Below are 15,719 nucleotides of genomic sequence, written 5' to 3' on the forward strand. Positions count from 1 at the left end.
TTCCTATGTTTGAAAAACGTTGACAAGGGTTTTGATATTAACACCAGAATCAATCGTTCTTTTTCCTTTACTCTGTTTTATGTTTCGTCTCCTATTTCTTATTTTGGATTTTTATTTCTTGTCTTCTGTAGAAGAATTTTTCCTTCTTGTCATCCACTACAAGAAAGGAAAGTATCTTTAAGTGTTTATGAAGTGCGTTGGAATTTTTCTTCTGCGTTAAGTATTGTTTATATTTTATTTTATTTTTTAATAAAAATTTCATTTATGTTTCATGTACAAAATCCTTTACATAAGAATTAAACGTAAAGTGTGTTTCTTTATTATATTCTATTTCACATTTGTACTTCCTTATACGAAGTAATGCAAAATCGAAAAATTTCGGGTATCATATTCCAGTGGAAATATATACATTTTGACGATTCCAGAATCCATTTGTACGATTTTTGTTTGTCTGCACGTACGTGTAGAATAGAGGACTCGTTTTTACAAAACGGATTATAAAATGGATTCAAAAGGTTCCCCCCCTCTCATGACGTCTGTATGTACGTATATATATATATATACATTATATATATATATATTATAGATATATATATTATTTATATCTTTACTTAAGTGTCAAGGATTTTGCTCTTAAGGGTCAAGCCCTTTACTCGGAATATTATAAGGATAAGGGTTTGAACCTTAAGGGCATTATTATAACCTTACCTTTATTACTCAAGGTTCAAACTCTTACCCGGAATATCAACCCAGGTGTCAACGTAGAGAACTCTGCGAAGCTACTGGCTAGGATCTGTACTTATGCAGTCTCGGCCACAGAGATAGATTACTTATTGGTCGGCCCGTGCGTCTGGCAGGTCCTAGAGCTTAGAGCTCTAGTAGCCCGGGGATAGCACCCTGGGCAAAGAAGCCCTGGGTACGCTGGCTAATGTCCTTGAGCGTTGGCAGCCCGAGTGACTGGCAGGTAGTAAATCATAGACGACAATCGGTATCGCAAAACGTATGCATCCTTCTCTCCAAGGGGCGAGGACATGGAGGTAGGAACTTACTTCCTGCCTCCATGGTTGAATCCCCTGGTTTCAGCGGAGCGAGGGAACTCTTTGTGTCATTCAACTGATGGAAAGAGAAATAAATACCCATAGTTATATTATGTTAACCGGATTAAAAGTCTTTATCGGCTTTTATTTTCGCAATCGTTAATTGTAGCTTATACTTCCAAATATAGAAGTGTTTTTAGTGACGAATATATTCATGTTTTTGCAATGTGAAATTTAAAAAAAAAAAAGAATTTTCGACAAATAACGAAATATATTAATAAAATCTTTCGGTTCCTGTATTTATATATTTGGGAAAGTTTTACACTCGTTAAGAAAAAATAAAGTTATAAGATGTTTGATTAGATACCACAGAAACTGACAGAGGTATTTCATTTTAAAATTTTCAAATTTGATTTAATTTTCAACTTGCCTTGGAGGATCGGTTAATTAAGATAGAGCAATTCCAGGTAATAAGTTTAAATGAAATTTAGCAAAAAATGCGTATAATTTAATAGGCCGTACAACAAACTCACGTGGTGTGCACATCAGCGATATATTATTTGTCACAGTAATAAATTTAATTAACCCATTTACGTGTTCAGGTTTTCATTAAATAACTATATTGATCATTTCTCAATACTTAAGCTAAATGACTGTGAATTTTAATAAAAGATTTTATGTTTAATCATACTTCTTTATTGCATCAAGAAACAATTTTGACTTTGCCTTTAGTATAAAACCAGCATCTACCTACCCGCGAAATTACAGCTGTAGCTATCTCTTTGTATCAAACATCGGTCAATTTATATTTTTGTACATTGCTAAGTATTGGTAACGAACAAAGATGTAAAGCATTTTTATTATTTAGTATAGTATTTATTATTTGATTTCACCAAGCCTTTACGGTTACATATATTTAACGTAAGAAATAATTGTTAAAAATTAATGATTAATTAAAATGGAGAATAAAAGGATATTGATAAAGAATAATTACCATTTCTATTGTACTGTTTAAGCAACACTGTAGTTTGGTAAAATAATACTGTATTTAGTTTCTGCGAGGCTTTATTAAATATTCCGAAGGTAGCATTTGATAGGATAGATCAAATAACACTTCCCTTACAGTCAGTAAGGGAAATTCCCTTACAGTCAGTAAACAAATTCCCTTACAGTCAGTAAGGGAAAAATAAACTAAATCTATTTAAAAAATGACTCAAAACTTGACTTATATATGAATAGTAGTTACGCATACCCACGAATGATTAGTATTTTTACAAATAAATGTTTTTTTAAGAAATGGTGAAAAATAATTTAGTTTATTTAATTATGGCAAAGCCTTCGGGGTTATCTGCCTAAGGGTAGAGATGCCTTTGTGGAGGATTTTCTAAGGGAAATGGCTCGTATGCATGTTACACATGGGAAAAAACACGAAAACGCCGCCCATGCAGCTAGTCCGTTCGCCGGGATTCGAACCCTGAAGCGAGCTACCAGGGTTCAGGGCCGCTGGTGGGTGGGTGGAAAAAGAAGTTATTAAAGTCGACTTTCGATATAGAATAGTATAAGTATAAAATTTATATCTCTCTGTTGAAGATTTTGCCACAAACTGTGTAGTAACAGGTAATTTAGCTATATTATGAAAAAGCTTTGATTCGCTTCCACCCATATAACAACTATTGTAAATTAGTGATAGATCTGTGTAACTGGACCGCGATAACATGGCATACATTATTCAAAGATACTGCTGAGAAAATCAACAATTTTAGCACTTGAAGTATTTGTCTGAGTATTATCTTATTGGTAAATTTGATGCTCGAAGCTTACAGCCTACAATCGGTTATATTCATTAGAACCCTTTCATGCATAGTAATCAGATTTCTTGAACTTTTCCTTTGATTAATTGAGAATCTTTGTAGTAAAATAAAGCATGTGTCACCTGTAGTAAAGCTTATATTCACTTTTTTCTAACAGCTTATTTGTATGCATCGAATGATTGGGAATCTTTCAAATTAGAATTTTAATGATTAAAATAAGAAAAAATTAGAAAAATAAATAAGATTTTTCTTCTTCTTTGCTTACCACTAAAAGAGATTTGAGGTTTCTAAAGAATGTTTATTCTTCTGTTTACTTTTTTAAATCTCTTAAATGTGGAATGTGATAAAAGAATAATTTTCAATAGTGTGCAGATCGTAATATATTATGGGTTCTTTATGATAATGTTTCATTTAATTTATTTCACAAGCACTTTTTATTCACTTGACAAAAGAACTGATGCATTTGAGATTCTATTCAAATAATATGAAACGAAACTACCACAAAATCTTTAAAAATCGACAAAATGCAACGCCTGTTGAGCATTGATTTTACTTTAGTAATTTGGTATCTTTCAAAAGACACGAAATGGGATTTCCTAAATGCGAATGAGATTTTTGGAATGTTAAAGAAACATTGAATTTCTGCATTAAAACGCAGCTTATTTTAAAACTAAAACGAGTTCAAACGTAATTGTAAGCTTAAACTGTAATAAATTATTCATCGTTTTGGCTACGATTATAGTTTGCGTGACGTAATTATACTTGCTGGTTGTTCTGTAATTTGAAATGACGCGTCATCTCTACAAACAACCACTTTATATTATATGAATTCCCAAATTTGTTTTTTCGCGGTAAGAATGCTTTTTACGAAGCACTGTTTGTTAGAAAAGAAATAAAATTGTCCTTCTTTTACCTCTTAAACTATTCTCAGCAAAATAATTCAATTTTCAAGTGAAGAAGAGGAAATTTCTGAATACTGAAATAATTGCAGAAAAGAACGCAAAGATAAAATTTTAAAATATTTCAGAAACAGAAGTATTCAAATGCAAAACATTTTAAAATCTAGATTTTTATGATATAAAGTTAATTCAATCGCCTTTTCCTGTAAGAACTGAACATTGCATGTTCTTCAAATATATTAAATTTTACTTGAAACGGATTTCTGTAGTTTGCGTAATTATATATAAATGCGTGCAAACTTATATCTTTAGGAATGCTTTCAATTCTCAGCAGTTACCCCGCACCCATTTTATAAAATTCAGATTTCTAATATTAATGCAATTATAGCACAAGTAATTCAAGTTGAAAGTTTGCATTTCTTTAAATTCATTTTAAACAAATATATCTGTAACTACATTGCATTAAAAAACGTTATACTGTTGTCTATTGATTTTTCACAAATTTGGTAACACGTCTCGGAGTCTAATCCTCAGATAGCTTTATTTGACTAAATTCGAATGAAACACCTCTAACACTTGATAAACTATTCGGGAATTTTAACATATAGATTACTGGATTAAAAGTTGATCAGATGTAGGCGAACACGCAATTACGGGAGTGTAACTTTAGGAAGCGTAAAGTTAATTTCAGGAGATAATTTGAAAGGGGATTTCATAGCATGTAAAAATATATAGAGGCAGAGTGTTACATGCATTTTGATAAGCCTACATGAATTACACTGTTGGCCCTTAAAACTGCAGCATAACAACTGAAGGTAGAACCACAGTGTACGCCGCTTAACGTGATCCCGTTTGTCCTCGGCCATTTTGATAACTGCCGAGTGATAACATTAAGCGATGAGGAAACCTGTCTTTCCAAACAAATATCAGTAGTTTAATATGAATACTAGAGCTCTCTATTTATCAGTGGAAACACATAAATAGAGAGCATTTTAAGCAATTTTAAGCAATTTTCTCTCAAATAAATTGCGAATATAAATGAACTTTGTGTTCCAAGACAAAATAGCAGTCATCTACTTTGTTTGGAGAAGGTTCACCGTGGCCATAGAAATTTCCATTTTAGAAATCTTAAGTAAAGATCAAGTTGACGATACTTTTTTATAAGAAAAATAGAATTCACAGGGAATTTGTTCCTCAGAAACTCATCTTTGATTTTATAATTTTTAAAGACGTAATAAACGTACCTCTGAAAGAAAATTAAACACTTTGCTTGAAAACTCTAAATGAAACAACTTGTTTTTATTGCATGAAAATCGTTTGTTTGGGTTTATTTGATTATGGCAAAGCACTCGAAGGTTGTCCGCTTAAATGGAGAGATCCCTTCGTGGAGAGCGGTATAAGCTGAATTGGTGTATTTAATTATGGCAAAACACACGAGGGCTATCTGCCTAAGGGGACGGATGCCTTCGTGGAGGATTTCTAAGAGAAACTGGCTCGTATACACGTTACACAGGGGGAAAACCATGAAAACTCCCATGCAGCCAGCCCGTTCGCGGTATTTAAACCGCGGACCGAACTACCAGTGTTCAGCGACACTTTACCGACTGGCTCGTAAACACGTTTCCAAATGGTAAAAACGACGAAAACGCCCATGAAGCCATCCCGTTTGCAAGACTCGAACTACCAGTGTTCGAACCTACCAGCGTTCCGAACTACCAGGACAAAACTACCAGTGTTCAACTAATTGACGCGCGACCGCTGGTGGGCCCATACACGAAAATGGGCCAACAGAAAATTCTATTTTTTAAGCAATTTCGAGCAAAGAAAGCTAAAAATAAATTTCAACAACCCGTTCTTATTCATCAGATTTCTTACCTAAATATTCGAGTTTTGGATAAATGGAGTCCGTATGCTTTGAATTCTCCTTTATTAAACATTCTGAATAATTCAAAATCTTTCTGCTTTGCTGAAGTCATAAGTAGAATGTACGGCTAATTTTAAGCGATGTGAAAGAAATAATGTAACTGTATTTTCTCATGTCTTTCAAAAGCTGAACGTTAAATTACTAATTAAAAATTCCATTAATAAAATTTACACATCAAACAAAATTAATTATTTAGGAGTAGCAAGCGAAAACAAGTATTGGCATTGCACGAAAGCTATAATTTACGTTCAGACAGTACTGGTGTACGGAAGTAATTAAGGCATTTTTCTAAGACATGAAATGCCATTGAGGATAGTTTTATACTTCAGATTAGATTGAAAGTTTTATTTGGTTGTTTCTTTTAGTGAAATATATATATTATTTACGTGAAAAGAAAACTGCAAAAGTTTAAACATTGAGATATTAATTAGAGAAGAAATGAAGCTGTGAAAGAGAGAATTTAGACTGCTACTAAATCAGAAAATTGAAAATTCGAAAAAAAAAAAATGAAAACTTGAGCAATTAATAATTACGGGTATGAAGATTTAGCCAATTTTATATGATATCGTACTAAACCTCTTTACATATTTTGACAATTTTAATGATGTATAAATGTAAGGAAAATAAATATTTATAGTAAATTTCTTGCATATAATTTATCTTGCATCTAATATCTACAATATTCTAGCAAAGAAATGTGATTTGTATTTTAACTGACTGCTGTAATTGTGAAAGATTATTTCAATGTAAAAGGTGATTGAAACTGAATTTTAATAAGAGCACCTCGTATAAATAAAGTTAAACATAAATAATAAAACATCTTAAAATATTGCAGAGTTTTATAGCCAGGTTCCGGTTTAAGGCCTTAAAGTGATATTCGACACAAAATGGAAACAAAAAGAAAGTTGCTGCCATAAAAAGCTCACTGAGTTGTAATACTTGCGCGAACAGTTTTATGCATCACCTCTGTATGAAACTCGTAGCTTATGATTTCTCGATGAAATCCAGAAAAAAACAGGTAAGCATAATTATTCTAGCAGCTAATGGCAGTGACAATAAATTATAACTGCATGAGCTCTTCTTTCAAATATCGCGGAAAACAGAGGTCTTTATCAATACCTCCCTATTTTGCCAAGAAGCAAACGTTTCTTTAGTACCGAGCGCGAAGTTTATGCATAGTGTGAACAATGACGACTACTTTGAGATGTGAAAATGTAATAAATGTGTAAGTTTTTTATCCCCCTCATCTAATGTCTTCATGGCGTATTTAGGATGCACTTCCAGCTAATAATCAGATGGTCCGGTGTTTGAAACAGGGTAAGAACGCTGTACGTTTTTCACGTCTTCTGCTTCGAAATAAAATGAGCAGTTGTCTCGTTGTTTCTGCATAAGTTATCACTTAGAAAATTTGTTAAAGTTTATTTATAAAACATTTCAAATTTCCTAAAATAATTAGTTATTTTATAAACTTTTTTTCGATTTATTGCCAGCGTCCGAGCGGTAAAGTCGTCGAACACTGGTAGTTCGGTCCGAAGTTCGAATCCCGCGAATGGGCTGGCTGCATGGTCCTCCCCGAAGGCATCCCTCCCCTTAGGCAGATAGCCCTCGAGGCTTTGCCATAATCACACACACACTTTTCGCTTTATTGTTGCGACCGTCTAAATTAGCTTTAGGACCAAAATGTTGACAAATTTAATAACGCCTTGCTGTTCAATATGCACCTGCATTGTGTCGATTACATTTAGAAAGTTTATGTGCTATTCTCTTCTGCCAACGTTCGCTATATTTTCAAGTCTCCCACTATAGCTCATTAAAAACTAAGTCACCAGACACTTTTCAGTAGTGTTGTACCGTACAGAATTGAAGCTACCAATACCATGTGGTAACTTTTGATTTCTGTTGAGGATCTCATAAAATGCTTTCTTTTTCTCCCCGTAATTTGTGGTACCTTATTTACTTCCATATTCTCCTACACACTTGTGCTTAGCACAAGGTTCTGAAACGTTTCAAGCAATCGCGTTATTTTGCTTTACGTTATTTATCTTCATGTTATTTATCTTCTGTCTCACAAATTCATTTGCTCGTGAACAACTTCAAGATAAAGGATATCTATAATGGTCTTTGTAGATCTGAAAATCATTGCACATGGAAAGACTGACAGAACGATAATGAAGACAATCACATCGGTGACGTTGGCAACGACTGCAAAATGTGGCAGAAGACTCAGACTAATTAATTTAGCAGCGGACAGCAACGAGAGCGTAGGAGATTCAGGATACAAGAAAGTATATATGAAGATATAATGTTAGATAGTGTTGTGGAGTCATTAAGTTTTTTGATGCTGGAGACGGAAAAAATATGCAGTGCCTTCGCCAGGACTCAAACCCTGGACCTCTCGAATACACGTCGAGTAAGCTTTCAATTAAACCACGGAAGCAAAAAATAAGGGAGGTCATACCTTACAGTGTAATGATAATATTATATGGATTACTATTGGAATGCAGGTTTCTTTTAAACAAATAATATTGGGTCAGCACCGCTAGTTTCATCATGAATACTATTTATTTGTTTTATTCTTACTGTAAACGCATCCTTTGGAAATCACATTATTCGCATAATTTTCCACTCTTGATTTTCATACGATAAAATTAGCAAAAAAGAGCGAAATATGATATTTAAAATGGTTCTATGAATATCAGGAACGCATAAACGCATAAGTCATGAATGGACAAAATAATACATTATATTTTCAATGTTAACACTTGCGACTTAGATAGAAAGCTCCAACGCAGGCCTTGGTTAACTGTGAAGGTTTGAGGGCTGCGTTAGCTAGAGGGCTACGCTGAAGAGGTGAAGGGATAACGTTATCACTATAGCAGCCATACAGTCACCAGCCGCTCGATCTGTTTGTACAATATACTCGATAAACATTTATGAATCATAAGAAACCTGAAGCATTATTCGTCACAAGTTCGCCATGGATGATAGAAAAAAACAGTATTAAACTTTATAATCAAGTTTGGTGTTGTAGAGACATTAGGTATCTTTTGGAAGCAGGCAAGATTAAAAATTAGGAACCTTCTTCGACGGAAATCGAACCACGGACTTCTGGAATACCGGTCCAAGGTACAGACACACTACACCACGAAGGAACGCTAGGAAAGCTAGGAAATAGTGTTTCTTATTTAAATTTCTAAAAGAAATTTTCAGTAAACATATATTATATAGAGTGCTAATGTAATATGTAAATGAATATGAGAAGCTATTATTCAATAAATCATCGAACAAGAAACAAGTAGGAAAACATGTTTACATGTTACATGAACATATTATGAATTTGAGAATCTAATCAAATGTTAATGAATGGAAACTTTATAGCCCTTGTTTATATATGATGTTCGATCATGTGCATGTGATTGAAATGAGATCTATTAGAGGACCTAGCTGTTTTATGGGTCAATATTAAAATACATTTTCCTAACTGTGTTATCGTTTATAGCAAATTTGAAATTTGTTGGCACCGAGTTTCTAATTTCATTCGCAAAAGACTTCTCTATGGCATATCTTATGTGAAAGTTAATTTTGTGGATATAGAATTAATGCTATTTTTGAGGAGTTTATAAACCCTTGTAAAATCTTCCTAATTTAAAAATTAGGAGAGATGAATAAATTCAAGTCTAAGCAGTAACCAAATTGAACATGAAACATTTTATGTTAGAGAAATATACAATTGCAACATAAAATAAGAATCGCTAATGTACATGAAAATTGTAATATTCACGTTTTGCTAAAAAGGTTAATTACGTCTAAGGAGTATTTTAAGAATATCTTTTAGGCTTCTGCGATATAATTGGGTGAAAACAAAGCTATATTTTTCACATATGTAAAACACATAAATAAGATATATAGGAACTAAATTTCAGATGTATTTTCTTACCTTGTGAAGCATAAGCGTTAAGAGTTGATGTAAGCATTGTGGGCAAATATGGAGGTTCGGATTCGCATTCGCTTTCTAGATACCCCAGTCGAGCTCGACGTCCGAGTGTTTCCATAGGGTGCATGGAATTCATATTCCTAGGGGGTACAGCTGGAGGTGCTGGCTCAGGCGGACTTTCACCAAACACTGAAAGAAAAAATTACGTTAGGGATTGCATTTTCAAAGGGATATTTTTATAATAGTATAATTGAATGAATACAGTGTTTTCATTAAATAAGAGATCCTAGGTCGCAACAAAAGTTTTATCTGAAGTTTCTTTAAGATGTTTAGTAATACTAGTAATCAATAAAACTCTAAACAAAAATTAGTGTATAGGGATTCCAATATGCACAAACACTCATATCTTGACTTGCTGAAAGAAAAAAAAAAGAATCTGAAACTCTGAAGTTGATAATTTAAGTAGAATGGAAATTTATTTTAACCCATATGATTTACATAGCAGGTCATTTTAAAAGATCGGGTGCCGGTAGTATTGTAATTGAATAGTATTAATCAATGTTATGCAATATATCAAAAAGAAAAATATAATAAAAGTATTTCCTTAATACTTAATACATACTTTCTATTATTTTCAAAAAACGTAGTAAAACAAAATTGCATGTCAAGGTTATGACACTCTACAAGTGCACAAAAGAAAATACCAAAATTGATGAAACCCTGCATTTTATACTGAAATTTCTGCACCCCTGCGAGCCAAAAGATGGTTATGCTACCTAGTTATGCAACGTGAATGCGCAGGAACACCGCCAGTTTATATTCTACCGATTTTTGAATTGATGGTTTTAGCGTTACACCACTGGGAGCGAAAATGTTAAGAAGTAATTAGGGATAAGTAGCAGCAAACCTAAGTGATAAAAATTAGATTTATTAAAAAATTGCTTATTTAAGTTACATTTTCTTTAATAACAATTTTAATTTAATTTCAGTGAGGATTTTTCTAAATACCACCAAGGCTTATAATCAAGCATTGGATATTGTACATCTAATATTTTAAAACGCTATTTTTAGCACTAAAAATAGACTTTATTTTTAAAGAAATAGCATTCCAAGGATTTGTCTGGTATTCGAAAGTGAGATTCTTCAGCATTAATACGAGCAAAAGCAGATCAGATAAAAACAAAAACATAACTTGCATGTTTTTCTCGTGTGAATCTAAGATTGGATGACAGAGTACTTGGGATCTTTTCAGTGTAAAAAAAAAAAAGCTTTCCTTTCAGGTAAGTTTTGGTTCTGGGAAGAAAGGATAATAACAGGAGCCCAGATTTGGAGAATTGGGAGGATCGCTGAGTATACTGATTTTTATGAGTTAGAACACATGTGTACATTCTTACCAGTGTATACTTACTTTGTTTCTTGGCAAAATTGGTTCCGACTGAATGATATAAAATCCTAAAATCTCACAATTAAACACCGACTTCTTGGTTAAGGGTTAAAAATTACTTTTGAAACTGCAATGTAGTTTTGATCTGTCTGATTTATTTGTACACATTCTGAGTAACCAAGTACTTGGGCTGCGCTTTGAGCAATTAAAATGCTCCAAAACATTTTACACTTAAAAAGGAATAATTTACATTTTTTTTTCAAAAGGAAGGGAGGAAGCATTTTTTTTCCTTTCAGTGGTAAAGCAGCCACGAAAACGTCTTAGTTGGTCGTCTGAAATATTTGGATGTGTGATACAAGCCTTAATATACAAAAATATTGAATCAATGTTTGAAAACCCTGGAAAGTATAAAATGTTTAATTTAATCATTATTTGTTTCAGAACTAAGAATGGCAGAGATTTGTAAAGAAATTTAAAATAAAATCCTATGTTTTAAGATTTTAATTTTGGAACACAGTAAAACGTTAGTTATATATATTTAAAATTTTGAATTTTATGATTTCAGTAATAAAATCAATAAGAAGTTATTTGCCTCATAATTATAATCTCATGTTATGATCTGTAATTTGCGAACATTTTTCGTGTTTGATTCCAGATATTATGTGATGAATGAGAGAGCATAAAGGCAGGAATTTCATACTTTAGTTATTGTTTAGTTATTTTGTTGTTACTTCAGTTATGATTTCCAGCGTTAGCAGTGACATCATCATCTTCATTAACGAATTGGGAGCTCACTATGGTACAGCTAACTATGGTAATTTCGGATTGTATTGTCTGAATAAACCAAATTATTGTAAACCCGAATTCTAATTGTCTCTAGAAGACATGAAGGTGTTAGCACAATATTTTGCATTTAATAAAAAAAATTCCATTAGTCCTAATCTATTTTATCATCAAGTGTTAAATCTACAGGAATTTTTGCCAGTTCGTAATTTTAGAAATAACAAAAATATATATTTGACAGAACATTAATTTCAGAAGTGGAAGTTTAATATATTATACTTAATGCATTTCCCATTCATTGTTTTCCCTCTGTTGATGAATAATTTGCATCTTAAAACAATACACTGACAAATGGTTATAAAAATCTGCGTTTATTCTTCTCTCTATTCATTTTAAAACACCAACACATCTTAGTTTATGTAAATGATCATCTCATGAAAGCCATTAGGCTCTTCCGCATTACATTTACCTATGAACCATAACCTATCAAGCAGAATAAACATTTTAACTGAATAAACATTTTGTTTTCTCTTAACGTTTAGAAAAACATCGGCTTCGATGTTTGCGGAGAGAAACCAGTTAAGGAATCTTTAAAACTCGTAGAAAGTTTAGCGCCTACAGCTAGAACAAATAACGCCGGTAAATTCCCACTGGGTGTGAAACTCTGAACGGAAATTTTAATGGAATAAATGAACCGTTAAGATTCTTCAGCATCCTGGGTTGTCGAGGGATCAACTCACAACTCTGGCTCTCTTTTCCTCAACTCTGAAAAGTGCTAAAGTACAACAGCGCCTGTTATCACCAGATATGCTGTTTTTGAATCTATGCAGAGCCACTCAAATTTGAGGATTTTCTTTTGAATGTAATCTAAACTGCTCTTTATACTTAATTTTTAAGAGTTCTTCATAAATTACATTTAACCTTTTGATTGAAAATATATATTTAAACGACTTCATTTATTTTTCTATGCCTTGAACTGGGTTTCGAAGGACTACCTCTCGGTATGTACTAATGTACAATACAAATAGTTTATTACATTTATAATGACTGATTTTCACATTTGCTTTTAGGATAACTTTCAGAAGTGCTTTAATAAAATATCAACGATCGTTTGTGGCATTTCACATATCAGATAAATTATTTTCGAATGAATGTGCTTTAGAGCAACAGAACCTATTATATGGCTTGAAAAAGTATATTTGGTTTATTTTGATAATCAAAGATGATTTAAATGCCATATACAGACATTCCGCATAGAATCCAGAAATCCAGTAAGTGATAATATTACGTAAACAGTGAAAAAATAAAGGGCAAATGTTATACTATACATTACTTTATAGAAGAATTGGGTTTATTTTGCAGCAGGAAACAAGTAAAATGAGCAATGCCCCAGTTAAAAATCGTTACACAGGTAAGCAAAGAACCCACTACAGGAGAGTATTACGCAAATAGTCGAAAACACAATACGCTGTTACTTCAGAAGCTTTCCAGTCGGTATAGGGTTTCCTGATGCTGACTGAAGTATCGATGATTCTAGGTTCGAATCCCGGAGAACGTATGCACGTTTGAAAGTGCATAGTGTCTGTGTTGTAAGGAGTAACTCAAAATACACGCGAGTTTAAAGTTCTGTCTAGACCTAGAGGTTGGTGTCATACCTTGATTCTCTTCCCTCTGCCGGGTGTTTTCTTCAAAATTGGAGCAGAAGCTTAACAATTAGCTAGGTTCAGCAATACCTCAACTAACTCTGATATTGCATAGGTTCTGACATAGCTTGATCTGTGCCTGTGTTACTTTGTAGAGTCATACAAAAACCTAGCATATGACAGTATAACGCAGATAGTTGAAAACATTATAAGGAGGTGTTATGCTGTGTTTCCCTTGAGAATCATTAGGTTTATTTCGGAGCAGGAAAAATTAAAAATCAACAGTTCTTTGGTTGGGATTCGAAACTCTGAATTTCTAGGCTGCCAAATGGGCGTACGTTTAATGACATCCCGAAGGCATGCGGTAAGGAAGAGAAAAATCAATTGCATAATTTCCCAGTTAAAAGGCAAATGACCCAGTCTCTAATAATTGGTTGGGTCGAAATATCGTCTACTGTATTTCAGTTTGGCTCTGCAGCGATTAAGTTTTTATCCGAGAAGCAAACATGAAAATAGACCAATAGCCTTTGCCGGAAATCGAACATCCCAATTTCCAGACCGATATGCTTCCAATTACGCGGCTTGGGCACGTAGTAAGAGGGAGAAAAATCTTCTCACTCTTTCTGCCTTATTTCTGCTTAGTGCATTTTTACTTATAGTACTAAGCAGGTACTATAAGTAAAAATTCATTAAACAGGTACTATAAGTAAAAATGTACTAGTAAGTACCTATATGCACCGGGTGGTCATACAAGAATTGTAAGAAATATCTCCAGGAAGACTAAGCAATACCGATAGAGCTTTCACGATTACGTTGTAATGAAGGATTCAGGTCTACGATTATTCGAAACTTTCCTGAAGCAGCACCATAGTTTTCTGCACTGTATTATGTCAAGCATGGCGGAAACAATCCACTTACTTTAATTAACGTATTCTCTGGCGTATTCCTTCTTTTTTTTTCCGTTCGAAATTGCCGTTCGTAATTTTACCGTTCGAAAAGCAAAAGCGGGAAAATTACACGAATAATTTTATTTCCGATAAAAGCGATTACAGTAAGAACATAAGAAATGAAAAGTAGTCACGGATAAATAACATGTTACTATCACAATATTATTTCTTTAAAATAAACTTACACTGTAATAAGATTACATAGTAATATTAATATTACATTATCTAAAAAGACATCTTCCTTTCTACTTCCTTGTAACTTGAATCTCACCGTCTTAATAGCCATTTCTGCTACATCTTTGGTGTCAGATAATTCATAAAAAACTCGAAAAGGCTAAAGTGCAGCTGAATCAGCGAAATCGTAGACTGATTGTCACACTGTTTTCTCTGATGTGATCAGTTGGTCTTGTAAAGGGCTCGCAAAAAATTCAATATTTAGAGCGGAATGGTTAGGCGAAACCTTCGCAGGTAATTTGCTAGGGTTTGTCTTTGTTAATAAAACGCAAACAATCACTACGTACACAAATCCAGTTTAAAATGAAGCGGAGCTTATTTTCTGAACGCACTGAGGAAGAGAACATCTAGAAATGAAAGTGGGATTTTGAGTCGTCCGGTCAAAATCTGCGGCTGCATCACTTTTCAAGTTGTTGCCACCGAGTATTATCACCCTATATTATTTTTAAAGAAATTAAATAATACAGAATCCTCATGTATGTATCTGTGTTCCTCGCGTTATGAAAGAAACGACGTTACTTACAGTCATCTGATTTTTTTCAAATAACATAATCCTGCACCCAAGCATGTGTAAAAGTACGGATCTTGAATTTTGAATTTTATATTTCATATTTTAAAAAATTTAAATGAATCATGAGTTCATTGCTAAATGAATAAATTAAATTTAAACTATTTTATTCATTGAATTTTTATCTGAACATAAAATTTACACCGGATGTTTGTAACTGAACTAACAGAGGAACTAAATACATCCGTAAGTGATAATCAGTTCCAAATTTCTTTTTCTTCCGTTTTCAATAAACTCCGTTCATAAATTCAAATGTCTTTATTAAAGTAACTTTTTTTAAATGCATATTTTCGTAATTCATTATTTTTCATTTTATGTCCATGTTTGCAATTTTTTTAAATATCTTTATTTTTTTCTCTTCATATTGTATTTCTTTACAGCAACAAACTTCATTGGTTTTCGTTCAGCAAATTATAACGTCGCATTCAATACTGGGATTAATTTTCACAATATGCTCTGACAAGGTTTCAACCATTACAGTAACTTGTGATAGCTGCTCAGTTCTTAATTCTCGCTCAGCTACTTCAGCATAGTCTTCATTGTCTTAAGTGCCCT

At 33.0% G+C, this 15,719-nt stretch overlaps 1 protein-coding gene across 2 annotated transcripts in view; it reads right to left on the reverse strand.

Annotated features, from left to right (window-relative positions):
* LOC118183119 (teneurin-a-like) overlaps positions 1–15,719 on the reverse strand; it is a 1,514,249-nt gene that overhangs the window by 733,851 nt on the left and 764,679 nt on the right. For both annotated transcript variants that reach the window (XM_085820731.1, XM_085820730.1), the window contains exon 6: positions 9,609–9,794. In XM_085820731.1, the coding sequence (XP_085676857.1) occupies positions 9,609–9,794 (186 nt within the window). The remainder of the gene's footprint in view (positions 1–9,608; positions 9,795–15,719) is intronic.

Source organism: Stegodyphus dumicola, chromosome 7, assembly GCF_044657685.1.
Source record: "Stegodyphus dumicola isolate Sdum_Otavi_A_Nest chromosome 7, ASM4465768v1".
Lineage (NCBI taxonomy): Eukaryota > Metazoa > Arthropoda > Arachnida > Araneae > Eresidae > Stegodyphus > Stegodyphus dumicola.